We start from the raw sequence: 22,113 nt of genomic DNA, 5'->3' as shown, positions 1-22,113 counted from the left end.
TAAATGTAAAATATTCTCTTATTCTGTCACTTTTTCACGTATATCCCTCATTTCATTAGTCTTTATATTTCCAATTTTCTTCATTTTTTATTTTTATTTCTTCTCGTTTTTATTCTTTTAAGGATTATTTTCTAAAACTCTTTGCACTTGACTTGATTCTATGCTCAACTCTGCTAGTCTCCGCCCTCTGCGTGACGCTGTTACGTTGACCAATCACAATGCTTCGCGCGGAATTTCAAATATTTTCAAATAACGATTTCCTGACTGAAATGATTGCTCCGCCACATTTGTAAATAAAATAGTCCTTTCGAAAAACCAAATACAAGTGAAATTTAATTCAGACGACAAAAAATAACGTTGAAAGCCTGCAACATTTAATAATACACACAGTTTATAACTAAAACTAAGTTTATTTCTGTAATACTGTAATACTGGTGAGCGTTGCTGTGCGACTGTAGTTTGGCGGAGTGATACAGTAGCAGCTCTCAGACCGCGGAGCAGCACGACACACGGAGGTTCACTGTAGTTTACGTTAGTTACTCTTTCGTAGGTCGTTCTACGATTTTTAGTCTGAAATGATATTGTAGTTTAATTTCTTTGTCTCATCTCGGTCTATGTTTATGGATTGTCAGAAGTTGATGCATTGTTGAACGGACTTTCAGGTAAGGCTTTAGCAATAAATGCTTGTTTGGCATCGTGTCTATACTGACAACATTTTTGACGTCGACGTAAAATGTTTATAGCTAACTTACACATGGTGTTACAATGGAGCAATATATAACAGTGTATCTCATAGCATAGACAGTTAGTGGTGATATTTTGATCTTTATGTGTTGCTTGGTTTCAAGATAACGAAATGATCGTGGCAACATCGCACGTGGGACAGCAGTACTTTAATCTGAGAACAGTCTTTGCTGATTTTAAAAAATAAAATCCTCAAACATATCCTGATATAATCTGAAAAAAGTGTCACTTACTATTAGTAAGTGAAACGATTATTTTCCAGTGTATTTATATATTTAAACGTGCTTCTAAAAGGTTTTCTGATATTCAAGTGTCCTTTTTTTAACTATAATACTTGCCACTTGTGTGCAGTTTGACACCTGAGTGTATGTTTTTTCAGGTAATATCGGAAATATGCCGTTACATGGAAAAGTAGTCGTGATTAAGAGGAGTGGAGGAGATGGGACTGAGTTTCCTCTTACTGCAACATGTTTATTTGGAAGGTGAGAGACAATTTTGTGAAATCTTTCCTGTTTGTTGTTGTCTATTGGAATACTTTTAAGACCTATTAGTATTATAAACTACATAAAATAAACCCAACCCTCAAACTCACAGTTTTTCATAGTTTTGGATTTGAGAATATATACATGTATTTCATTGCCAAGCCACCAAGTTCATGTATACATGGTGGCATTCCTCTCCCTGATCTCTCACAAGTTGACCCCTTCTCTTTGGTCTCACAGGAAGCCCGACTGCGACATACGTATTCAGCTTCCTCAAGTCTCCAAGGAGCATTGCAGAATTGACTTAAATGAAAATAAAGAGGTAATGTATCCTGAAATATGGCAGCAACATCTTGCCCAAGATTAAAGGGGACCTATTATGGCATCTAATACCTATTTTAAACAGGCCTTGAATGTCTTAAAAACGAGCTTTTGATTGTTTTTGCTAAATAAATTAGAAATTCAGCCTCTGAGTCATGTCTTTATCTTCCCATTCTCTAACCTGATTCTTTATGTGGGATTCTGAGTGGGCGGGCGGCTATGATAATGAGGCTCTGTGCTGATTGGCTGCCTGACGCAGTGACGTGATACACCGCTACGAAAAAATGGCGGAAGCTCCAGCCGGTGGAGTTAGTTGTGGGCGTGTTTTCACGCATCGGTCGTGACATCACGACAGGAGCAGAATCTGAACAGCTCGTAGAAGCCACATCACGCTGGATGGATCATCCGGGCGGCTGTACAGACACTGCAGAATTTGGTTGGCTGAGGGGAGACCACTTTATATATGTTAAAGCAAGAAAAAACCTGTTTTTCATAATAGGTCCCCTTTAAGATAACAGCTAATGTCCTCATGTTATTCTTGTGTAGTTTCTTAAATCACTTCTGAAATGACAGAGAGAAAAGCTGGAACAGAAGTAGGGTTAGTCAATTCAGTATCGTGCTGTCCCTAAACAGGATATCTTGTGTTTCTCTCAGATCATTTTGACCAATTTGAGCACAACCTGTCCAACACGTGTTAATGGAGAGCCTTTGAATCAGTCTGAGCGCTTGAAACATGGAGATATGATAACAATTGTTGACCGTTCTTTCAGGTGAGTAAAGAAAGTTCCATCTTAATATAATTTCACTCCAATTTAAACTGAATGGAAATTTTAATATGCTTATAACTTTGGTGTAAATTAGCATAAATTATTGATTGTCACGGCGTATACGGCTGTGATTATTTAACACGGAAAAGTGGAGATAGTTGTATTTGCAACAATGGGTTCGGTTATTTTGAATGTCTTTGACAGAGACATAAGAATGCACTTTGCTGAGAATCTGTATAAATTACTAAAATATGTTTGAAGCTGGTAAAACATCTTTAAGTATTAGTAGAAATTTTTGGGGTCAGTTATCCTGAATGCACTAAATACAGAAAAGGTCAAAGTCCTGATGTCTTTATATTGTCTTTTTCACGAATGCTCTAACTGAGATGTAATGGTTTGTTACAAAAATGTTTCAGGTTTGAATATCCACCAGCACCTACACCGAAGAAGAGGTCCTCGACTGCAGGAAAGACTGAAACTCTCAAAGTAAATATTTTATGTTTTAACACTACATTTCTTACATACATAAGTTCTTTTTGTCTGCATTTATGATGAATTGGGTCGTTTTATAAATATAATAATAGGGTTTTATATCTAGGTTCTTCATGATCAGCAAGTCTGTGACACTGGTGTCACTGAGAATGGAGAAAAGAAGATATCTGAAGTATCCACAGGTAGGATTCTATGATGGAGGTTACAGTGAATTTGAGAGTAACATACTGTAGATATTTATGCTTTACATTAGGGCTGGGCGATATGGCCTTTTATTAATATCTCGATATTTTTAGGCCATGTCACGATACACGATATATATCTCGATATTTTGCCTTAGCCTTGAATTAACACTTTGATGCTACAATCACACCAGTATGATGATTCTATATGTCTACATTAAAACATTCTTGTTCATACTGCATTAATATATGCTCATTTTAACTAACTTTCATGCAAAAAGGGGGAATAAGTCAAATTTACCAAACGTGTATTTATTAAATAGTTATTAAGCAGTGAGTGGCACAAACATAAAAAGTGTAATTTCAAAATAGAAAGTGCACGTTGCATCCCAGACTCCCCGTCTGAAGAACATCTGCTAAGAACATCTTCTGGTCCTGGTTTTACCTGGATGACCAGGTTTCACCTGGTTTTACCAGGATGAGCTGCTCTGAGCAGGAGGGCCATTAGAGCACCTTTATATTAAATTGTAGGTGCAGGGACTGCAATGTTTCATCCTCTCCTCCTTTACTTTGCATCACTTTCACTTATTGTTAGAAATATGACGTCATATAGTCTTGTTTGACTTTGTTTCGATGATAGTGGTTGGTTTCATGTGGCCACATTTAAGCAATATTAGGTGACGTTTCTCAGTTTTGGAAGAGAAAAGTCTGAATTATGGTTCTGCGTTAAATCGACGCAGCGATGCGCATTTACGCTGTAGGCTCTGCGTTGGTGTAACGCGGAACCATAAATCAGCCTAAAGGCTCGGCTGCGCGTGTCGCGCTGAGCGGCTCCTCAGTTCTCCGAGAGCCGGGCGAGGAGAAAACATTCCCTCCCGTCTTTACTAAACCGGTTAGCTTTGAAAAGAGTCCGCCGCGCGTAGCAACCGCGCAGATGAGCTCAGAGCGCAAACAGGCCGAGTTTGGGAAAGTTAAAGCGGGGTGGAAGTGAGCGGTGGTTCCGGACAGCAGCGCTGACACCAGCTGCTGGTCAGGGGCCAATGATAATGCACACACGACAGCACATGACTGACATGTGTAACAGGGTGCGCTTGTTTTATGTCTCAGAGAAGGAGAGACGAGACGAGAGAGCGAGAAAAGTCTGTCATTTAATGCCCGCGGCTAAAAGCAAAATGCGTGAAAATTTATATTCGAATATGCACGATAGAGTCATTTTGTACATCGCACAGAGTAGAAGCCGAGATACATCGGCTATACTCGATATATCGCCCAGCCCTACTTTACATGTATGTATGTTTTTATGTATGTCACAGGGAAGAGGTAAACTTAAAAAAAATAAAAAAAGTAATAGTTTATCTTGTTCATTTGTTTATTATTTTAAGACCCTCCTCTTAAAGATGGAGCTAACCAAGACAACATCCAGCGCTCCCTTGAGAAAACTGTGGCGGTGGAGTCCCAGGAAGATGGCAGTCAGTTGCAAAGCAAGACCAACTCTCCCTTCAGCGATCTGTATCAAATGATCAAAATGTCTCTGGATGTCAAGACCCCTCGCAAATCTTCTGTCAGTCAGGTTCAGACACCTTCTTCGAAGTTCTGTACTCCAAAACCCGGCTCAGTCAGGAAGAACAGCCGAAAATCGCTCACTGTCACGCCCAAGAAAGATGAAGCAAAAGTCATTACTGATGCAGAGGGTAAAAGCAGTGAATGTCCACAGTCAGTTAAGAAGGAAGAGGAGCTCTTTAAGGTTCCTTCTGCTGACATGGTTGGACCGGGAGTGGAAGAAGCTGCAAGTGCTACCAAGACTCAAGTAACTTCACAGACGGAGGGAAACGATACGACTTCCCAGAAGTTGACGGTGTGTGAGACTATTGAGGAAATTTCTGCTCAATCACCCAAGTCACCCATGAGAAGAAGGAGCAAGGCAGGCACTCCAGCCAAACCTGCAGTCAGTCATGGACAAGAAGACCAAGCCACGATGTCTCCCAAAACAGAATCCCCTAGAAGAGCATCACCAAGAAACTCAGGCAAAGCTGAAAAAGGTTTTACTGCTTTTTTATTTTTCTCTCTGTCATTGTTGTTGTTAGGTGTAATTATTGAAAAACTGTAATTATTAATTTATGTCAGTTACATCAACGTTAATGTTGGGGATTTCTTTTCTTTCTTAGTGAAAGAAGTGTCCAAAAAACGCAAGAGTGGAGAGCCTGGTGAAACCTCACTGACACCACAGGGGAAGAGGAAACGCGTTTCATTCGGAGGTTACTTGAGCCCTGAATTATTTGACAAAAAGCTTCCTCCTAACTCTCCACTGCAGAAGGGGGCCACTCCGAGGAGAAGCTTGACTCTCTACAAACCTAAACAGTCACTACTTAGACGTGCATCTGTCATTGGCTTGCTTAAGGTAAGGCTGTGTAGATTTATTTTCACTATTTTTGCTATATGCCATGACTGCTTATTTAAACCATCTTGTTTTTGTTCTGTTTTTTTTTCATAGGCAAGGAAATCTGCAAAAATAAGGACTCCATCACCTAAGAAATCACAAAGTCTTAAGAGCACAACCCCTGAAACTCAACCAGGAAAGAAGGTGCCGAAATCCAGGTCCCCTTCACCCAAGGCAGCATCTCCTGCACAGAAGACCCCCAAATCCAGGTCTCCTTCCCCCAAGGCAGCATCTCCTGCACAGAAGACCCCCAAATCCAGGTCTCCTTCCCCCAAGGCAGCATCTCCTGCACAGAAGACCCCCAAATCCAGGTCTCCTTCCCCCAAGGCAGCATCTCCCACACAGAAGACCCCCAAATCCAGGTCTCCTTCACCCAAGGCAGCATCTCCTGCACAGAAGACCCCCAAATCCAAGTCTCCTTCCCCCAAGGCAGCATCTCCTGCACAGAAGACCCCCAAATCCAGGTCTCCTTCACCCAAAGCAGCATCTCCCACACAGAAGACCCCCAAATCCAGGTCTCCTTCCCCCAAGGCAGCATCTCCTGCACAGAAGACCCCCAAATCCAGGTCTCCTTCACCCAAGGCAGCATCTCCTGCACAGAAGACCCCCAAATCCAGGTCTCCTTCCCCCAAGGCAGCATCTCCTGCACAGAAGACCCCCAAATCCAGGTCCGCTTCACCTAAAGCAGCATCTCCTGCAAAAAGAAGCTCTCCATCTACAAATGTAGTGGAAACTCCCAAGGCTAATGAAAAGCCTAATACTCGTTGCAAGAGTACAACCCCAGGTCGGGTATCTGGCAAAGTAACTCCCAGTCACAGAAGGAAGTCTTCCCTGGACCTGCCAACTGATGCTTCTTTCACCTTCTCTGATTCTGGTGACCAAACCCCATCCGTCCAAGGACGCTTCTCTGTGTCCCGCATCGACACTCCTTCTCCAACTGCAGAAGCTGATACCGTCACCAACCAGGAGCCTTTATTCACGCTCACCCCAAAAGTAAATTTGAAGAGGAAGAGCATGAAAACCAGTTTGGAGAAGACCCCAGGAGCTGCTAAAAGTGCATCGAAAATCCTGCAGAGGAAGAGTGGCATGTCACGGGCATCCATCAAATGTATGTGAAATACAGTTTTTTCTGTTTTTTATTGTGTGGGAAATGTGCTGCTAATTTTACTGTATAAGCTTTATAACTCTTTAGAATACTGGATTTTTGTCGAACCAAATTTAAGCTTTTGTCAATGCATTGTTATATGTTTTTATTCCCTTCCTTTTTATACATCAAATGATTTATTATGTTCATGTTGCTTCTTTTTTTTCCTCTTTTGTGCCTTAGGTTCCTGGGCAGACAGGGTCAAATTTGGACAAATTAAAGCTCAAGTTGTTGTTCCAGCTAAGAAAACGGTCAACCAAAAGACAACAAAGAAGACTGTGCCAAAACCACAGGTTGGTTGTTGAGTTCGATTTGGGATCGGCATTGGTTTTCAAATATCCTAATAAATATTAATAAATAATAAATCAAACCGTGCTACTATGATCTTAATTTTATACTATTTCATTCTTGATGGTATTTGTCCTTAATGCATTTTTTTTTTCATTAGCTGACAGTAAGTTACCAAGCTGTTTGCCAACTGCCACGAAACAATCCAAAAACAATTACGACCAGGCTGTTACGAAAGATGTAGCACTGTGATCTTATGGGCAAATGTACATGTATCATTATATGTGTATGTATGTATGTATGTATGTATATATATATATAATTTATTTCATATTCCACATTGTAATTTAACCTTAGTTAGAATAAGCTTTGCTTGTGTGATCCATTATTAAGTAATGGATGACTTATCTTTTTTTTCCCTGTATGATTCATCTTTTGTTTAGTAATAGAAGTCTTGGAGATCAGTAGTTACCACTTGAAAAGTTTTATTATGAACTGCACCTTAATGTTGTCACGTTCCTCCTACATGATTATCTCTTTAAAAATGAAAGTATGCCCCTCTCTTTCTGTCTCAAAATGTGCCAGACTCCTGCCAGGAGACCCAAAAACCTGATGAGCACTGGACATGCACAATCCCCAGCTACTATCGTGGTGGGCAGAGCTCATAGCAGACCGGTTGCACATCCAACTGGAGCTGCACCAAGGCTGGTCACCAACACTGCAATCTTCAAAAAGGACATGAAAATGGATGAGGACTTTACTGGTGAATGTCCCATTCTTCTCAAACTCAAGAAATGGGAGCATTTGTTCTGATGCATTTTGGACACTTCTGTTGTGTAGCTGCTTATACTGTGCATTTTATTTGCAGGTTTTCCTGAAATGTTTAAAACTCCTGCAAATGAGAGGAAGAGGAGATCTTTAATCAACAAGTGCAGTACCACCAATACACCAGCAGGAGGCACATCTGTAATGGAAACTGTTTTGAACACACCAGAGGAGCCAGGTAATTTAAGTGTGGACAAAGATTTGCATTCTTTGTATTTATTTAGAGTTAACTTAAAAAATAAAATGTAATTTATCTTTCAGGTGAGATGATAGTGTCTCCACTGACTGCAGCTTCTACAGTGAAGAGCAGACAGTACAACAGTGAAGCAGTCCAACGTCTTCTTAATGATGATGAATCTAGCTTTGTCAGCGACAGCCCAGCCTTGGACGTTCCTTCTGAATCTAGTCAACAGCTTTGCACAGATTTGAAAACCCCCAAGCAGAAGACAGAATTGCCAGAATGTCTTACAGGAGTGAAGAGAATCCTGAAGACCCCTAGACAGAAGGCTGAGCCCATAGAGGACATCAGAGGGAAACTTCTGGTCACTCCTAAACAGAAACCTGAACAACAAGAGTGCCTAACTGGAGTCAAGAGAATTTTTAAGACCCCTAAACAGAAGGCTGAACCCCTTGAAGACCTCAGAGGAAAACTGTTGAAGACTCCAAAAGTCAAAGATGTTGGGGATGTGGATTTGGAAGGTGTTAAGGAACTTCTGAAGACACCGAAACCCGTGCAAAAATCTAATGACAAGTCTGTAACACCAGACAAGAAAACTCAACCCATCAAGAGCGCCCCAGTGGCAAGTCCGGCTGGTATAAAGAGGACGATGAAGAATTCTCCGGTTGAAGATAAGGTTGATCTGAAGAGGCTCGTGAGAACACCCAAAGAAAAGGGGAAGCCTGTTGAGGAGAACTATGGAATCAGGAGACTCATGAAATCACCAAAGGTCAGGGGTGATGCTTCAGTGGAAGACTTCGAAGGACTTAAAGATCTCATGGAGGAGCCAACAGGAAAGATGGAGGTAAAAAAATAATTTAAAAGTATTTATGGAATATACTTAAAAAGATCTCTCTTGGTTCACAGAATTTTGTTTGTGTAGTTACAGACTTCACGTTAAATTTCACACAATTTGTTGCGTTTCTGAGATAGTTGTTGTGTTTGTTTAATTAATCTTTTCTTTTTTTTCTTTTGTCCCATTTAACAGGATGAAGCACAGATGTCTGTGGATTGTGATGTTCCTGAAGCAAAAGGTTAGATTAAAGCATTTAATTGTTGGCAAATGGGGAGCTCCCAGTTTATACGCACAGTACATCTAACAAGCAAGGATGATGTATCAGTCCAATACTTTTAAAATTAAACAAAAGCAAACAAAACAAATGCTAGCGCTTTGTGCCTGTGAGTAGACAGGTGCTCCAGATTCATCAGGCTACATTGGAAAGAAAGTTCACACTATTAGCATCAGCACTTCAAGACTAAAATTGTATTTTCTGCTTCTGCATAGATGCATCGTGTCATGCGGGGTTGAACTTCAGTGACCCTAACTCTGCTGCCCATGCAGGCACTCATTTCTGTTGAAATAATAATTATATGTGGGCTTCAGATAGCAGCAGGACTGTCAGTGTGTTGTGCCTAAATGGGCCTTTAGGCTCTTAGCCTTTTTATTGCAAGTATTACAGTAGATTAGATAAATATTAATTTGTTTCCTCCTTCCTTCCTTAAGCACCAGATGCCAATGGGGTTGTTGCTGATGAACACTCAGAGGTGGCGAGTGGATGCGGTAATAATGAAACTTCAGGAACCATGGAAACTCACTCCAAGGAGGATGCAGTTGACGGTGAACCAGAGAAGAAGAAATCTGTTCGAGGCAGAAGGGGCAAAATAGTGGAATCCGAAGTACCTGATGACAAAAAGGAAGCATCAGAAGCATCTGAACATCTCGCTGCCGCTCTCCCAGTCAGAGGAAGAAGAGGGAAGAAAACAGAGGTGATGGCACCATCCGTTGTGAGACCCACAAGAGGCAGAAATGCAAAGGCCACTGAGATTGGAGATGTCGAGCCCACAGTGGAAGAAAGTGTTCCTGAGCCTCCTAAGGTTGCTGTCATACCAAAAAGAGGAAGAAACGCCAAAAAAGTCCCGGCGAGTCGAGCTGAAATCGAGCAGGAGGTCGGAACTGAAGTTGAAATGGCTCCAGAACCTGAGTGTGAACAGAACGCCCCACCAGTTGTTGAACACAACGCCGATGAGAGTGCAGTGCCTGTGGAGAAAGCTGTGCAGAAGCCCAAGCGAGGGAGAAGAGCTAAACAACCTGAACAATCAGTACCACAGCAAGAAGCACCAGCCCCACCAACAGAGGATGCTGACATCAGAAAAGGTATGACGGCTTTCTCTTTAGTCCTTCATGTTGGTTTAAAAAGACCTCAGTTAAAACTGCTTTGACCCAGTACAGTACATCACAATGGGAAGATTCTAAAAACAATAGTTTTTGGTATTATGTATGTACAATTAATCACAGTAAAGCATGGGAGACTTGAGTTGGGTTATCATCTGTAGTATTATGACCTTAAAGCGTCTTCTTTGTGCATGACATTTTCACATTGTTTTATTCTGTCATGCGAGGCAAATTCATCTTCAGCTTCTTTAGTTAGTTTATAGTGTGATGCTTTGAAACTGTGCATATACTAACTTATTTTATCTCCTTGTTTTTAAAAGCAGATGAAAAAGAAGCCACCAGTAACCAGCCCGAGGCGTTGTCAGGTGAAACTAAATCTTCAGAAGCTATTGGAACTGTGCTCCAGACACCTGAAAGTGAGAATGTGGCTGATGTGGAGACATCAGCTGGCAGAGTCACAGAAATTAATTCAGCTGTAGTTCCGAAGAAATCTGTAAGAGGCAGAAGAGCAAAACCGGTTGAAACTAAAGAAGCTGATGATAAACAGGAAACTGCAGAGGAGTTGGCTGAGCCTGTCATTCCTGCTCCTGCAAGAGGAAGAAGGGGGAAGAAAATGGAAGATGCAGCGCCACCTGCTGTTAAACAAACAAGAACCAGAATTGCAAAATCTCATGAAACCACAACTGATCAACCAGCAGTCGAAACACAAGTGATAACTGAGATTTCCAGCGAGGTGGTGGAGCCCCAAGCTCCTCTGATAAATGCCAGTCAGGAGAAAAATGATTCTGCAGTCCCAACAAAGTCACTCAGAGGCAGAAACACCAAAAGCAAGGTCACATCAGTTGAGCCGGCTCAGCCTCACCCAGAGGAAAGTGAATTGATGAGCAGTGAAGGTCATGTGGTAAATCCTCAACCTGAAGCTCAGCAGCCCATTCCTCCTGCGGCTGGAAGAGCCAAGAGGGGAAGAAAGACAACACCTGATGCTGTTGAACAAAATGATGTAAATAGCACAACTCCATCTGTGCAGGCCAAGCAGGAGTCCCGACCTGCAGTCAGAACTAAGAGGGGAAGAAATGCCATACTGGAAGCAGAAGAAAAGGTGAATGATGTCAAGACTACATCCCAAGACACTGGCCACCAGGAGCCTGTTAAGAAATTAAGGAGAACAAGAAAAACCGAGGAAGATCAGACAGAATCAAAAGATGAAGTTCAAACCATGGTGGTGATTGCTCCAGAAGAGACAGAAACTCCAGCCACCGAACTGCCGATGGTGACAGAACAGGCTAGTGTGGCTTCAAAGCCCAAGAGAGGAGGGCGGAAAGTGAAACCAGTCACAGACACTGTGGATGCTGCCAACCCCGAAGAAGTCCCTGTTAATTCTACAGACAAACCAAAACGAGGTAGGAGAGGAAGACAAGTCACTGACGAAGCTGCCACTGCTGAAAACCTTGAACATAAAGTCGAACTTGAAGAGCAGAAAAATGCCGAGCCATCTGTTGAAATAGCTAAACCTGGCAGGGCCAGGGCCACGAAGACCTCAGTGAAAAATGAAGTTTCACAATCCATTCCAGCTAAGAGAGCACGTCGCGGAGCAGCTCAAGAGACCACAACAATGGAGATGGAGTCTGTTCCAGCAGCAAATGAGGTCACAGTGTCCAGTGACCAGACAAATCTGCCTGAAGATTCAAGTAAGACCGTAACTGAAGAAACAAAGAAGTCCAAAAGATGTGTCAAGTGGAAATCAGATCTGGAAGTCTTTGATATTCCAAAAGAAACGCCTATGAAGGCTGTCCGAGGTAGGAAAGCGAAACCTGCAGACCAGGTTAATATTAAAAGCAAAACTCTGTCAAAGGATGCCAACAAAACTGAAGAGGAGGATCTCTCAGATAACGTTGCCAAAGCTCAGCCCGTCAAGAGAGGCAGGCGAGGAGCCAAGGATGCTGCTGGTGTGACTGCAGAAGCTGGAGCTCAGGGGGACCAGAAACTTGTTGAAGATGAAATCCAGCCAAAAACCAGACGAGGTAGATCAGTGAAGAAATAGATTATTTGTATATTTTGTTAATCTTAATTACTGTTACTCCTTATGTTTGTAATGATTCAGTATGTAGGGCATTTTAGTGAGTAGTTTTGACTGAAAATGAAGCACTGCTTTTTAAATGAGTTCAGCAGGGATTCTTGATTCCAGGGTTTTCTTTTTTTTTTAAACACATTGTATGCTGTTTTTACTGGTTCTGCAAATGTTTTATTGTGGGAAAGAAAATTTATTAAATTTTTTTTACAACAATTGAGAGATCTGTTTGATGGTTTTTATTTTATTAAAACTAAATAAGAAAAAATAAGATTTTTTTACATTTAGGGTTATGAAATGGCTTTTAAGACACATTGAACATGTAAGAATCAAATGTTTGTATTTAGCCTACTGGTTACAGCTAGTGATCTGATTGACATCTTTATACACATTAAAGTGAAGACAGATTCACAAATGTACTTTTTGCATGCTCAATCAAACATGGTTGATAAGGTTTGATATGGAATGCTAATAAGGTCATTTTAAAAAGTTCAGCTTGGCATGAAAGACATGACCATGAGGACTATTTGCATTAGTTCCAGTGTAGGTGTACATGAACTGGATATTTTGATGTACGATAACAGCTGAGTGTTGGTCAGTTTAAAGAGAATAACCCTATCTGATTCTTATTTGAATCAAGTCTCAACTGCCCATCTGTGCAACATCTACAAAACTCTTAAGCTTTTGTTATGTCGTCATTGTTATGGAAGTACTGTTAAAGCTACATGTGGAAAGAAAGAAATTAAAGGATTTTAATTACATAATCGCTGTCTGCATGGCATCGTTTTTTTTGTTTGTTTTTTTTTTAAAGAAGGAACTTTTCATGTTTTGCGAATCATGTCAAAAGCGTAAAGGGAACGTTGTAAGAAGAACAGGAGAACAGTCCGGACATATTTGCCGGCGGACCGGACACAAATGCAGAGGGAAGCGCGCGGGCTTAAACTTATGACTGCAGTGTTTTGGTATTTTCCCTGTATTATTAACAAATACTTGAACTATTAGCATCATGTCAACGGACACAGATATACAAATGAGTCCTAAAGGGTTTCACTGCAAGCTGTGTAACGTCAACTTGCCGAACAGTAAGTAACCAAGATGCTAGCGCGGCCATGCGCTTCAAACGCGTGTGTCCACAAAGCTGTTCTGTGGACACTATTAACATTCACATGTGTCAGCACTACAACCCCATTTGATGTGAGAAAGGTAGATAAACAATGCAAGGATTTGCAGATTTTACAAACTTATAATTTATTCACAACGGAGCACAGAAAACACCAAGTGTTTGAAGTGATTCATTTTCAGCCTAGAAATCTCCACCTGTACCGCCTGCAAATTTAAAGCTGCTCTTCAGATACTTGGTAGATGTGTGTGTGATCTATCAGGTAAATGCATTTTACCATTTCATGAAAAATATGAACTAATTTTGGATTTGGTGGCAGGAACAAATCTCAAAACAAAAGGGCATGGGTGACAAAAGGCTACAAAAAGTGGTACTACAAAGTAAGACATTCAGGAACAATCTACATTTTATAATGTTAATTGTTAATGAGTCAGTGGAATAGATATAAAATAGTGCTTAAGAGGTTGTCTCTCAAAATAAAGAAGGGGCAGGGGTTCTCCTAATTTTAAAACCATTTCAGAATATTGAAAACTTTATAACCTCATCGGTATTATTTGATATCCCGAAGCTGAAGAAGTCTGCAGAGACGACCAGAGATGTTCCGATACGTTTTTTATTTTCCTTGTTTCCAATACAAATACTGATACATGGGCCTTGGTATCGGCCAGTACTTGGATTTTATTTTAAATTAAAACATTTTTTTGCATAGTAAATTAAACTCCTTACATCAGATAAAGGGTATATTTTAAATAAAGAGCAGTTTCAGAGTTGTATTTCCAACTTGGGATACTGTACTAGGGCTTCAGATCATCTCAATTACACAATGGAACATTTTTAGTGAATAACGGGCTGGTCATGTAAGACATAATTTCTACAGTTTTGAGTGTCATTGGTTGTTTTTAATCTAGAAACCACAGCCTTGCTTCAGGAGCATTTCAGTTTTCCTGGAATGATTTTCCAGCATAAAATAACATGGCAATGCCATCATGTAAATGCTAGATAGTTGGCTCACTGCTTCTCCACCTGGTGACTCAAAACACGAATGTAAAAGGCACTTTTGAGTGATAACATGCTATCAGATAGTGCATAGGCTTAAATACTCAGATACAATACCTTTTTATTTTGGGGATTTTCTGCAAGTATTTCAGATATTGGTATCGATATTGGAACAACTCTACACCAGACATAGCTGAAAATCCATATTGTACACCTATGATTTTGGCATCCTTGGGCAGAACTGCACACAAAATTGCCATGGGTTTGTGATATTAATCATTACATTAGTTTAGCAGTACTTGTGAAAAAACACAGTTGCCCACAAAGCTCTATTATACAAAGAATAAGCAGCATGGGAACATAAATGCTGTCTTCTAATGGCCAAAGCTTGTGTAAAGTGAACAGAAGTAAAATGGAAAACTGTCCTGTAGTCAGATGAATCAAAATGTGAAATTCTGTATATAAACCATGAAGCCACATCCTGTGGACTAAAGAGGAGAGGCACCATTCAGCTTATTAGTGCTCAGTTGAAAAGCCTGCATTTCTGATGATACTGGGGTGCACCACTGCCTTTGAAATGGGCAGCTTTCAAATATGGAAAGGAACCGTCAATGCTGAAACGCATATACCAGTGTTAGCAACATATGCTCCCCTCAAGCCAACCTGTTTCTCAGGAAAGGCCCTGTCTTTCCACAAAACATTAAAATTAATTGCGCATAAAAGGAAGGCTCCGTAGGAGGGTCCAGCTGCTGATGTGGCCTGTCCACAGTCCAGATCTTTCACCAATTGAAAATATTTGATACTCTGTGCAACAGAAAATATAACAGATCTTATATTAGGGAAGAATGGGATAGTATCCCCTTTCCAAAACATCAGCAACTGATCTTAGATTCCAGAGAAAGAAAACCTGTTAATATTTTCTATGCACCATTTTTGATCAAATATGGGTTTATGAGATTTTCAAATGTTTGCACTCTGTATTTGTTTATATTTTACACGTTAGGGTTAGGTTGCAACAATTTTTTGGGGGATTGGGTTTGTACTTAAAAATCACTTCCTCTTCGTATGTCTGCTTATTACTCAGTACTAAGTTGTTGGTTATATTTTTTTTTCATTGTTTTGCTGATAATATTTAATATATACTCTATAAGCGATTTTGAAATAGTGTAACTTTTCTATGTAAAAGAAAATACAAGTATGATTTCTATTGCTTTGATGTTCAGCGGCGAGCTTGGATCAGCACGTGAAGGGGCGGAAGCATCAAACTCTCAGCACTGTTCGGGCCACCAGGAAGACCCAGGAGGACCACAGTGTGTTTGTCAGTGGCATCACACCTGAAATCTCTCAGACGGACCTCGCTGAGTACTTCCAGCCTTTTGGGAATGTTGCAGACATTATCATGGATAAAGACAAGGTTAGATAGCTGTGCTCAGTGAGAAACACCTTTTTACAAGACAACATTTAGTCAGGGTAACAGCCATTCCAAGATAAGTGGGAAAGTGTTTTGTCAAAGCATCCGAAAGTGACTGATGAGCTGGTGATGTCTGTCTCCACTCGCAGGGTGTGTTTGCCATCGTGCAGTTCAGCGAGACTGAAGGTGCACAAGCAACTCTGTCCCGTGTGGAGCACCAGATGAAAGGCCTGAAGCTGCGAGTCAAACCTCGGGAAAAGAAGGAGTTCAAGCTTATTCCTAAGAAGAAGAATGACCCCCAGAACCTCCAACAAGTTCTTGATCGTCTTAAACCTCAACTGTGTCAGTTAGCATCTGTAAGCATCCATTCTTAAGTTTAGTCTATATCTTAAAAAGAAGAAAAAAACAGATGTGGGGTTAAATTACACATCTACATATATGTTCATACAATGCTGTCACTTATATTTACACATGTGTATATAAACAGCATTTGAAGAAAAGAAATGTATAATTTTTACTGTCAGAAAGTAATGTGTGTGCCAGCAAAACTCATTTGGAGTTCTTTATTTTCTTTTTTTTCCCCTGTCATTGTTAATTAGAATACATGTTTATGTTTATTACTGAGGTGCCTTGTTGTCAAGAGTGACTATGATGTTATTGGTTCTTCCTCAGGTGGATGCACAGATGCAGTATGTAGTTGAGAGATTTCAGCTGGGGGAGAATGAAAAGAAGGCCCGGGAATTGCTTGTTCAACTCCTGCAAGAGGTTTTTGTGGAATTCTTTCCAGGTGACACTGTTTGTAAAACATATAAATTACATTCCCTTTCATGTGATGTTTAAAAAAAAAAAATAATGCAAGTAATTGTCTTTCTTTTGACACTACGTCCCCACGGTTTACAGACAGTCAGGTTCTGCCATTTGGGTCGTCTGTCAACACTTTTGGCATCCACTCCTGTGACTTGGACCTTTTCATGGACCTTGAAAACACCAAGGTGTTCCAAGCCCGAGCCAAATCCACCACAGAGCAGGTCGGGAAGTTTTCCCACATATATTAAAAAAAATGTAATTTGTATTTAAGCTATTGGATGTAACTTCAGTGAGAGCGCTTCGTTCCCTCTGCTTCCAGGCAGGTGAAGGTATGTCAGATGACGGCTGCTCTGAGGACTCCATCCTATCAGACATTGACCTGTCCACAGCCTCTACAGCTGAGGTGCTGGAGCTCGTTGCAACCATCCTGAAACGCTGCGTCCCCAGTGTGCACAAAGTCCACGTGGTCAGCACCGCTCGTCTCCCCGTCGTCAAGTTCCATCACCGCGAGCTTAACCTGCACGGGGACATTACCCTTAACAACAGGTCAGTTCACTCGTTTTGTTTGGTATCAAAAGTGTTGAAACATGGTGAGAAATGGTTTTGAACCTGTACAATGGTCAGCATTATTTGACACTTCCTTTCTGCCTGTGTGTTTCACTAGGTTAGGAGTAAGGAACACCCGATTTCTCCAACTGTGTTCAGGGATAGAGGACAGACTGAGGCCTCTAGTTTACACCATCCGCTACTGGGCCAAGCAGAAGCAGCTTGCTGGTAGGATTTAAAGTTGTCTTTTTAAACTATTTCATACACTAGAACAGAATTTGCCTGTTTTGGTCACTATTCATTTTGCATGTCATTTAATTCTGTGGTCAATAGATGTCACTAGAGCTACACTCTTCTCTTTCAATCAGTGGTATAGATACTATGGATGCATTTTATTTGACTTTTTTTTCTGTACTTGTTTGGGATTGGGATTTGTTTGGTTATAATAACGGAGTGACTATTTGCACCAGGGTACAAATAGCAAGCCCCCACTAGCTGAGCTATTCACACCCTGTCATATGAAAACAAATGCCCATGCGCATGTGCATCAACATGTCTGCAACAGAAGGCGCTTTTTCACTTGCCCATGCGCATGTGCACCACTCTAAAATTGGAACCATGTCAAACAATAGAGCCAGGCAAACGTCTGCTCTCACACTTTTGTATGGACAATTTTTGCTCTTATGTCATTGTAAGATATTTTGAAGAGATTAAATGAAGTGAATCAAAAGTGGTATGAATACCTGTCAATCACTGTTGAGCTGCTTGTGGGTTTGAAGCCATTCCATGTGGCATTACATGGGGTCTTTAACCTACAATAGCATACATTGATATTGGTAGCAGGGTGTAAATAGCCTACGCATCAGTACTTGCACCCGGGTGTAAATAGCCTAAGCCTTTTAATAAAGATATCACGGGCCGCTCGGTGGCACAGTGGGTTAAACAAGCGGCTCATATACTGAGGCTACAGTCCTCCTGCAGCGGTCGCAGGTTCGTGCACCTTTGCTGCATGTCATCCCCATTCTCTCTCTCTACCCCCTTCCTGTCTGCTACTTGAATAAAGGGCCACTAGAGCCACAAAAAAAATCTTAAAAAAAAAAAAAAATAAAGATATTACATTTACAACTCCTGATGAATTAATAATTATCAGGATTTTCCTCACCTAATTGCACATGAATTACCAGGAGTAAACTCCTGGGTCGTAAGCCACCATGTGAAGGTTATGGTTTCATAGAGCAACTCATTTTGTTTACTGATCCACAGAAATTTATAAAAAGTGGTGGTATATGAGGACTAACACATTCTCATTTGACAATAAAACAGATTTGAAGTCACATTATGCATCAGTGCAAAAGCATGTGCAACCTTTTATGTCATGTCAAATCTTGACAAAAAAGTGATTTAAAAAAAAAAACCCAACCCCACAATCTGTTTTGACACATTTAACATCAATGTTGTGCAGTTGTTGGAGGAAAAAGCTACACTTTATTCTACAAGTACCCTTTACACAGGTACAAACCTGATGGCTATGAATCCAATTGCAATCATCTTCTGATTCCAGCTTCTTCCTGTCATCAACCTGTGACCTGTAGGTAATCCCAGTGGTGCTGGTCCCCTCCTCAACAACTACGCTCTGACACTGATGCTCATCTTCTACTTGCAAAACTGCAAGCCTCCAGTCCTCCCCACAGTGGACCAGCTGAAAGACATGGCCTGTAAGAGCTGCTTTGCTCCAATTCATGCATATATGTCTTAGTTAATCATTTGATACTTAATTTTAACTGCAAGGTTAAAATGGAGGGTTTTAACTGCTCACCAGTTGCTCATTGCAGCCTGCTGAATGCTTGTTGTTCATAAGGAGAAAATGTCATCTTTGCTATAAACCATATTTCTAAATTCAATTCTCATGGTATATGTTTGGCTGTGTTAGATGAACAATAAATACAGTTAAACTGTCAAGCAAACATTACTAAAGCACTGCACATTTCTTTATAAATATTGATTGTTGTCAAAAGCCCAAAGAACCGAGCAGAGAGAGAGAGACCATGAGAAAATCTTGTTAATCCTTTTGTTAGTAGTGAATTTATGCTTATTAATTAAAGGAGCATGAGGCTCCTTTTTAAGAAATGAGACTGATTAGCGCCACCTTCGCCACGATGGCCGTCGGGGGTACTGCAGCCAACAGCGAAGCCGGCACGGGAGAACGGGGAGAACGCGCATGCAGTGTCATTTGACGTCACATCCGCAGGACAGCGCGGGAAATTCAGAGTCCGAATTGCAGCACATTTTGCAGCACACAGCCTGTTCAAGGCAACGGAGATGACTAGAGGGCTCATTCTTTTTGGTTTGGAACGCTTCATCTGACATTATTACTACAAAAACTTAAAACGTATATGACATTTTTTCATAAATCCTGCCTCAATCCTGCCTCATGCTCCTTTTAACCTGTTAGTGGATGAATTTTTGCACACATGAAAGTGTTCCACTTTTCTTTCTTTTTTTTAAAATTTACTTTTCTTTCTTTTTTTTTGCTGTAAATTCAGCTCTAAGCTTCTTGTTCTCTTCTACAGGCGAGGAGGAAGAGTGTGTGATTGAGGGCTGGAACTGCACTTTCCCCAGTCAACCTATCGCAGTGCCCCCGAGCAAGAACACCCAGGACCTCTGTAAGTGAAAGTTAGATTTAAAAGAGAAAAAAAAAGTACCGCTTTCTCACAGCCTAAATGTGAGCTCTCCGTTGCATATCTAAGTGTCAGCCTTTGTGATCTCTCTGTCCAGGCTCCCTGCTCACTGGCTTCTTCTCCTTCTATGCAAAATTTGATTTTGCCAGTTGCGTCATATCCCCCAGGGAGGGGCGTGCACTTCCAGTCACAGATTTCCTCGGTCAGATTGTTGAGGAAGAGGCGATGCAAGAGGAACAGCACAAGGCCCATCACCAACACCCCAAACTGGGCCCCATAAATCTCTTGGATCCTTTTGAGCTTTCCCACAACGTGGCTGGAAACCTGAACGAGCGCTCTCAGGGGAGATTCCAGAGGGAGTGCCAGGAGGCTGAGAAGTACTGCCGCAGCCTGCAGTACCAGCACAAGTCGGCCAAGGGGAAGTCATGGGGACTGGTGCGCTTATTTACCCCACAGGGGGAAATCCAAAATACTAAAACAGAACAGCTGACTATCAGCATCCCCTTCAATTCAGCATCTCTCCCCGAGGCGCTGCGTAATGAGTTGCACAAGGCGGGGGATGCTTTCCGGCTCCTGTGGTTCCGGCAGGTTTGCTCTGCTGTGGAGGGAGTCATGAAAACTGTTCTCAAGTGCAACCTAGCTGTATCCAAAGATGATGTAGATGATGATGATGCAGTTGCTGCTGAAGAAATGGAAACTACAATCTCTTCCCACACGTCATCAATGAACGACAGCTTCGAGTGTGTTGAATCTCCGAGCAAAACCGGGCCCGAGGGCGCATTCGTTGTTGGAGCCAAGAGGCCGCTGTCTTCCGACAGTGATACTCCGGTGTCACCTCAAGGCAAAAAGCAACGAATGAGAAAGCCTGGATCCCCTCCGTGGATCTGTGTACAGAAGCACATGGTGTGGGCAGGTAGGAGGAAAGTGAGAAGGGTGCTCATCAAAGACACAGACTCCAGGCCCGAGGGCAGCTGCGTGGAGCTGGAGTCCCAGGTCACAGCGTACATCACTGAAAAAGAACCAGAACTTAAAGAGCCTCTGGAGTTCAGAGTCCAGCCCCGGATGATGGGTGGGACAGAAAGCACACGGGTAGTGCTCAACTTCAAGCCTCGCAGCGACAGAGCAGGAGTTTTTCAAGACTTCTTTCATTTTCTGGAAGTGTTTTTGCCCAAGATGGTTGATACGCTGCTGGAGAAAGAAGTTGGTAGTGCTTAGGTCATCTGAACCTAATGCTATGTTCAAAAAAGGAAGAAAAAAAAAAGCAATGTCTGAAACCTGAGGTTCTTCTGGAAAACACAAACAAAAAAAGCCCTTCTTAGTCTGAAGAAACTAACACAGAATTAAAAAAAATTAAAAAGTCTTCTGCCTTCATAGTGAATTACTGATTTTTCATACATGTAAATATTTTCTTTTTTTTCTCTAAAATTGTAAAGGTTTGCTGGGAAAAGTTGATGAGACCGTCCAGAATTGTGAACCAAACCTGTCACATCAGTACATAATGAGTTAAAATGAGGTTGGTTCTGGTTCTGCTTTTAAAAACAGAACCTCATTAATTTCACGTGAAATTAATCCACCAGAATGGAAATGAAAGAGAGCTTTTTTGAACTTGGTTTTTTATTTAAACATCTGTGTTTTACAATGATTTAAATATTGAACTTGTTAGACTATTAAGTCTGTAATTGTTTTCTGTTTTTATACTGTACTTAAAAGATCATATTATTTTAGGAGAATATTGTTTGAAGTTCAATACTTTGCTTTGTTTTTGGATGTTTCAGTTGAATAAAAAACCTCTTAAATAAAGAAAATTGAGTGCTGCTGGAAAATTGATCAAATCCTCCCTCTTTCTGTGGAGAAACTGCTGTAAGTCAAAACTGTACATTTTATTTCTTAAAACATCAAGATTTATAAAACAAGACATTTGTAAATTTGAGTAGGTGTAGAAAAGAAAATAGTGGTGGTTATAATTCCACTTGGTTCCGAGCCTTCCTGAAAGTAATCAGTCAGGTCCTCTGGTAAGACTGATGAGAGTAATTACTCAGACTGACGGGTAGCTTTATTACAGCGGAGCAAGCTGGGGCTGAGTGATGCGCAGGGCTCCCATGAGCTGATTAACACCATTCATCTCGGAGTTTAAAAGGAAATGCTGGAGGCCGGCTGGTTGAACAGGTCCGCAGCCACGACTGATGGGAAAGTCGCGAGACGCGTCATACATGTTATTTTCATACTGCTTCAGATCGCTGAGGTTTTTGTTGCTGCCACACAAATGAATAGAGCAAGAGTATCACACTCAAGTGCATGATACACTGAAGTATTTTTGGACCAAAATATTTGTTATAAAGCAGATAAATCATGATGACTATTAACCAGGCTGCTAGAACTTCATGACTTTTACATCTGCAGTTAGTTCTGAGTGAA

The 22,113-nt window shown here is 41.1% G+C and overlaps 2 protein-coding genes across 3 annotated transcripts; both read left to right on the top strand.

The window, feature by feature from the left end:
• The first annotated feature begins 484 nt into the window (after positions 1-484).
• Positions 485-12,360, top strand: mki67 (marker of proliferation Ki-67). 2 transcript variants are annotated; one of them, XM_061708789.1, is made up of 16 exons: positions 485-662; positions 1,124-1,226; positions 1,467-1,548; positions 2,202-2,317; positions 2,731-2,800; positions 2,913-2,988; positions 4,371-5,027; positions 5,154-5,386; positions 5,480-6,533; positions 6,753-6,862; positions 7,443-7,620; positions 7,726-7,860; positions 7,944-8,704; positions 8,888-8,933; positions 9,404-10,054; positions 10,396-12,360. In XM_061708789.1, exons 2-16 carry the CDS (start codon positions 1,138-1,140, stop codon positions 12,111-12,113), a joined length of 5,976 nt encoding a protein of 1,991 aa, XP_061564773.1. In that variant the 5' UTR covers positions 485-662; positions 1,124-1,137; the 3' UTR covers positions 12,114-12,360. The 2 variants fall into 2 exon arrangements, with proteins under 2 accessions (XP_061564773.1, XP_061564772.1); XM_061708788.1 differs by having other exon boundaries at positions 10,393-12,360.
• A 690-nt stretch (positions 12,361-13,050) lies between these two features.
• On the top strand, positions 13,051-21,459 carry tut1 (terminal uridylyl transferase 1, U6 snRNA-specific). Its single transcript, XM_061708801.1, has 10 exons — positions 13,051-13,222; positions 15,480-15,670; positions 15,817-16,023; positions 16,340-16,454; positions 16,568-16,695; positions 16,794-17,020; positions 17,139-17,248; positions 18,613-18,735; positions 19,591-19,683; positions 19,796-21,459. The coding sequence occupies exons 1-10, from the start codon at positions 13,147-13,149 to the stop codon at positions 20,911-20,913; spliced, it is 2,388 nt and encodes a 795-aa protein (XP_061564785.1). The 5' UTR covers positions 13,051-13,146; the 3' UTR covers positions 20,914-21,459.
• Positions 21,460-22,113: the final 654 nt, after the last annotated feature.

Source organism: Cololabis saira, chromosome 19, assembly GCF_033807715.1.
Source record: "Cololabis saira isolate AMF1-May2022 chromosome 19, fColSai1.1, whole genome shotgun sequence".
NCBI classification, from domain to species: Eukaryota; Metazoa; Chordata; class Actinopteri; order Beloniformes; family Belonidae; genus Cololabis; species Cololabis saira.
This window is presented reverse-complemented; position numbering and strand designations above follow the sequence as displayed.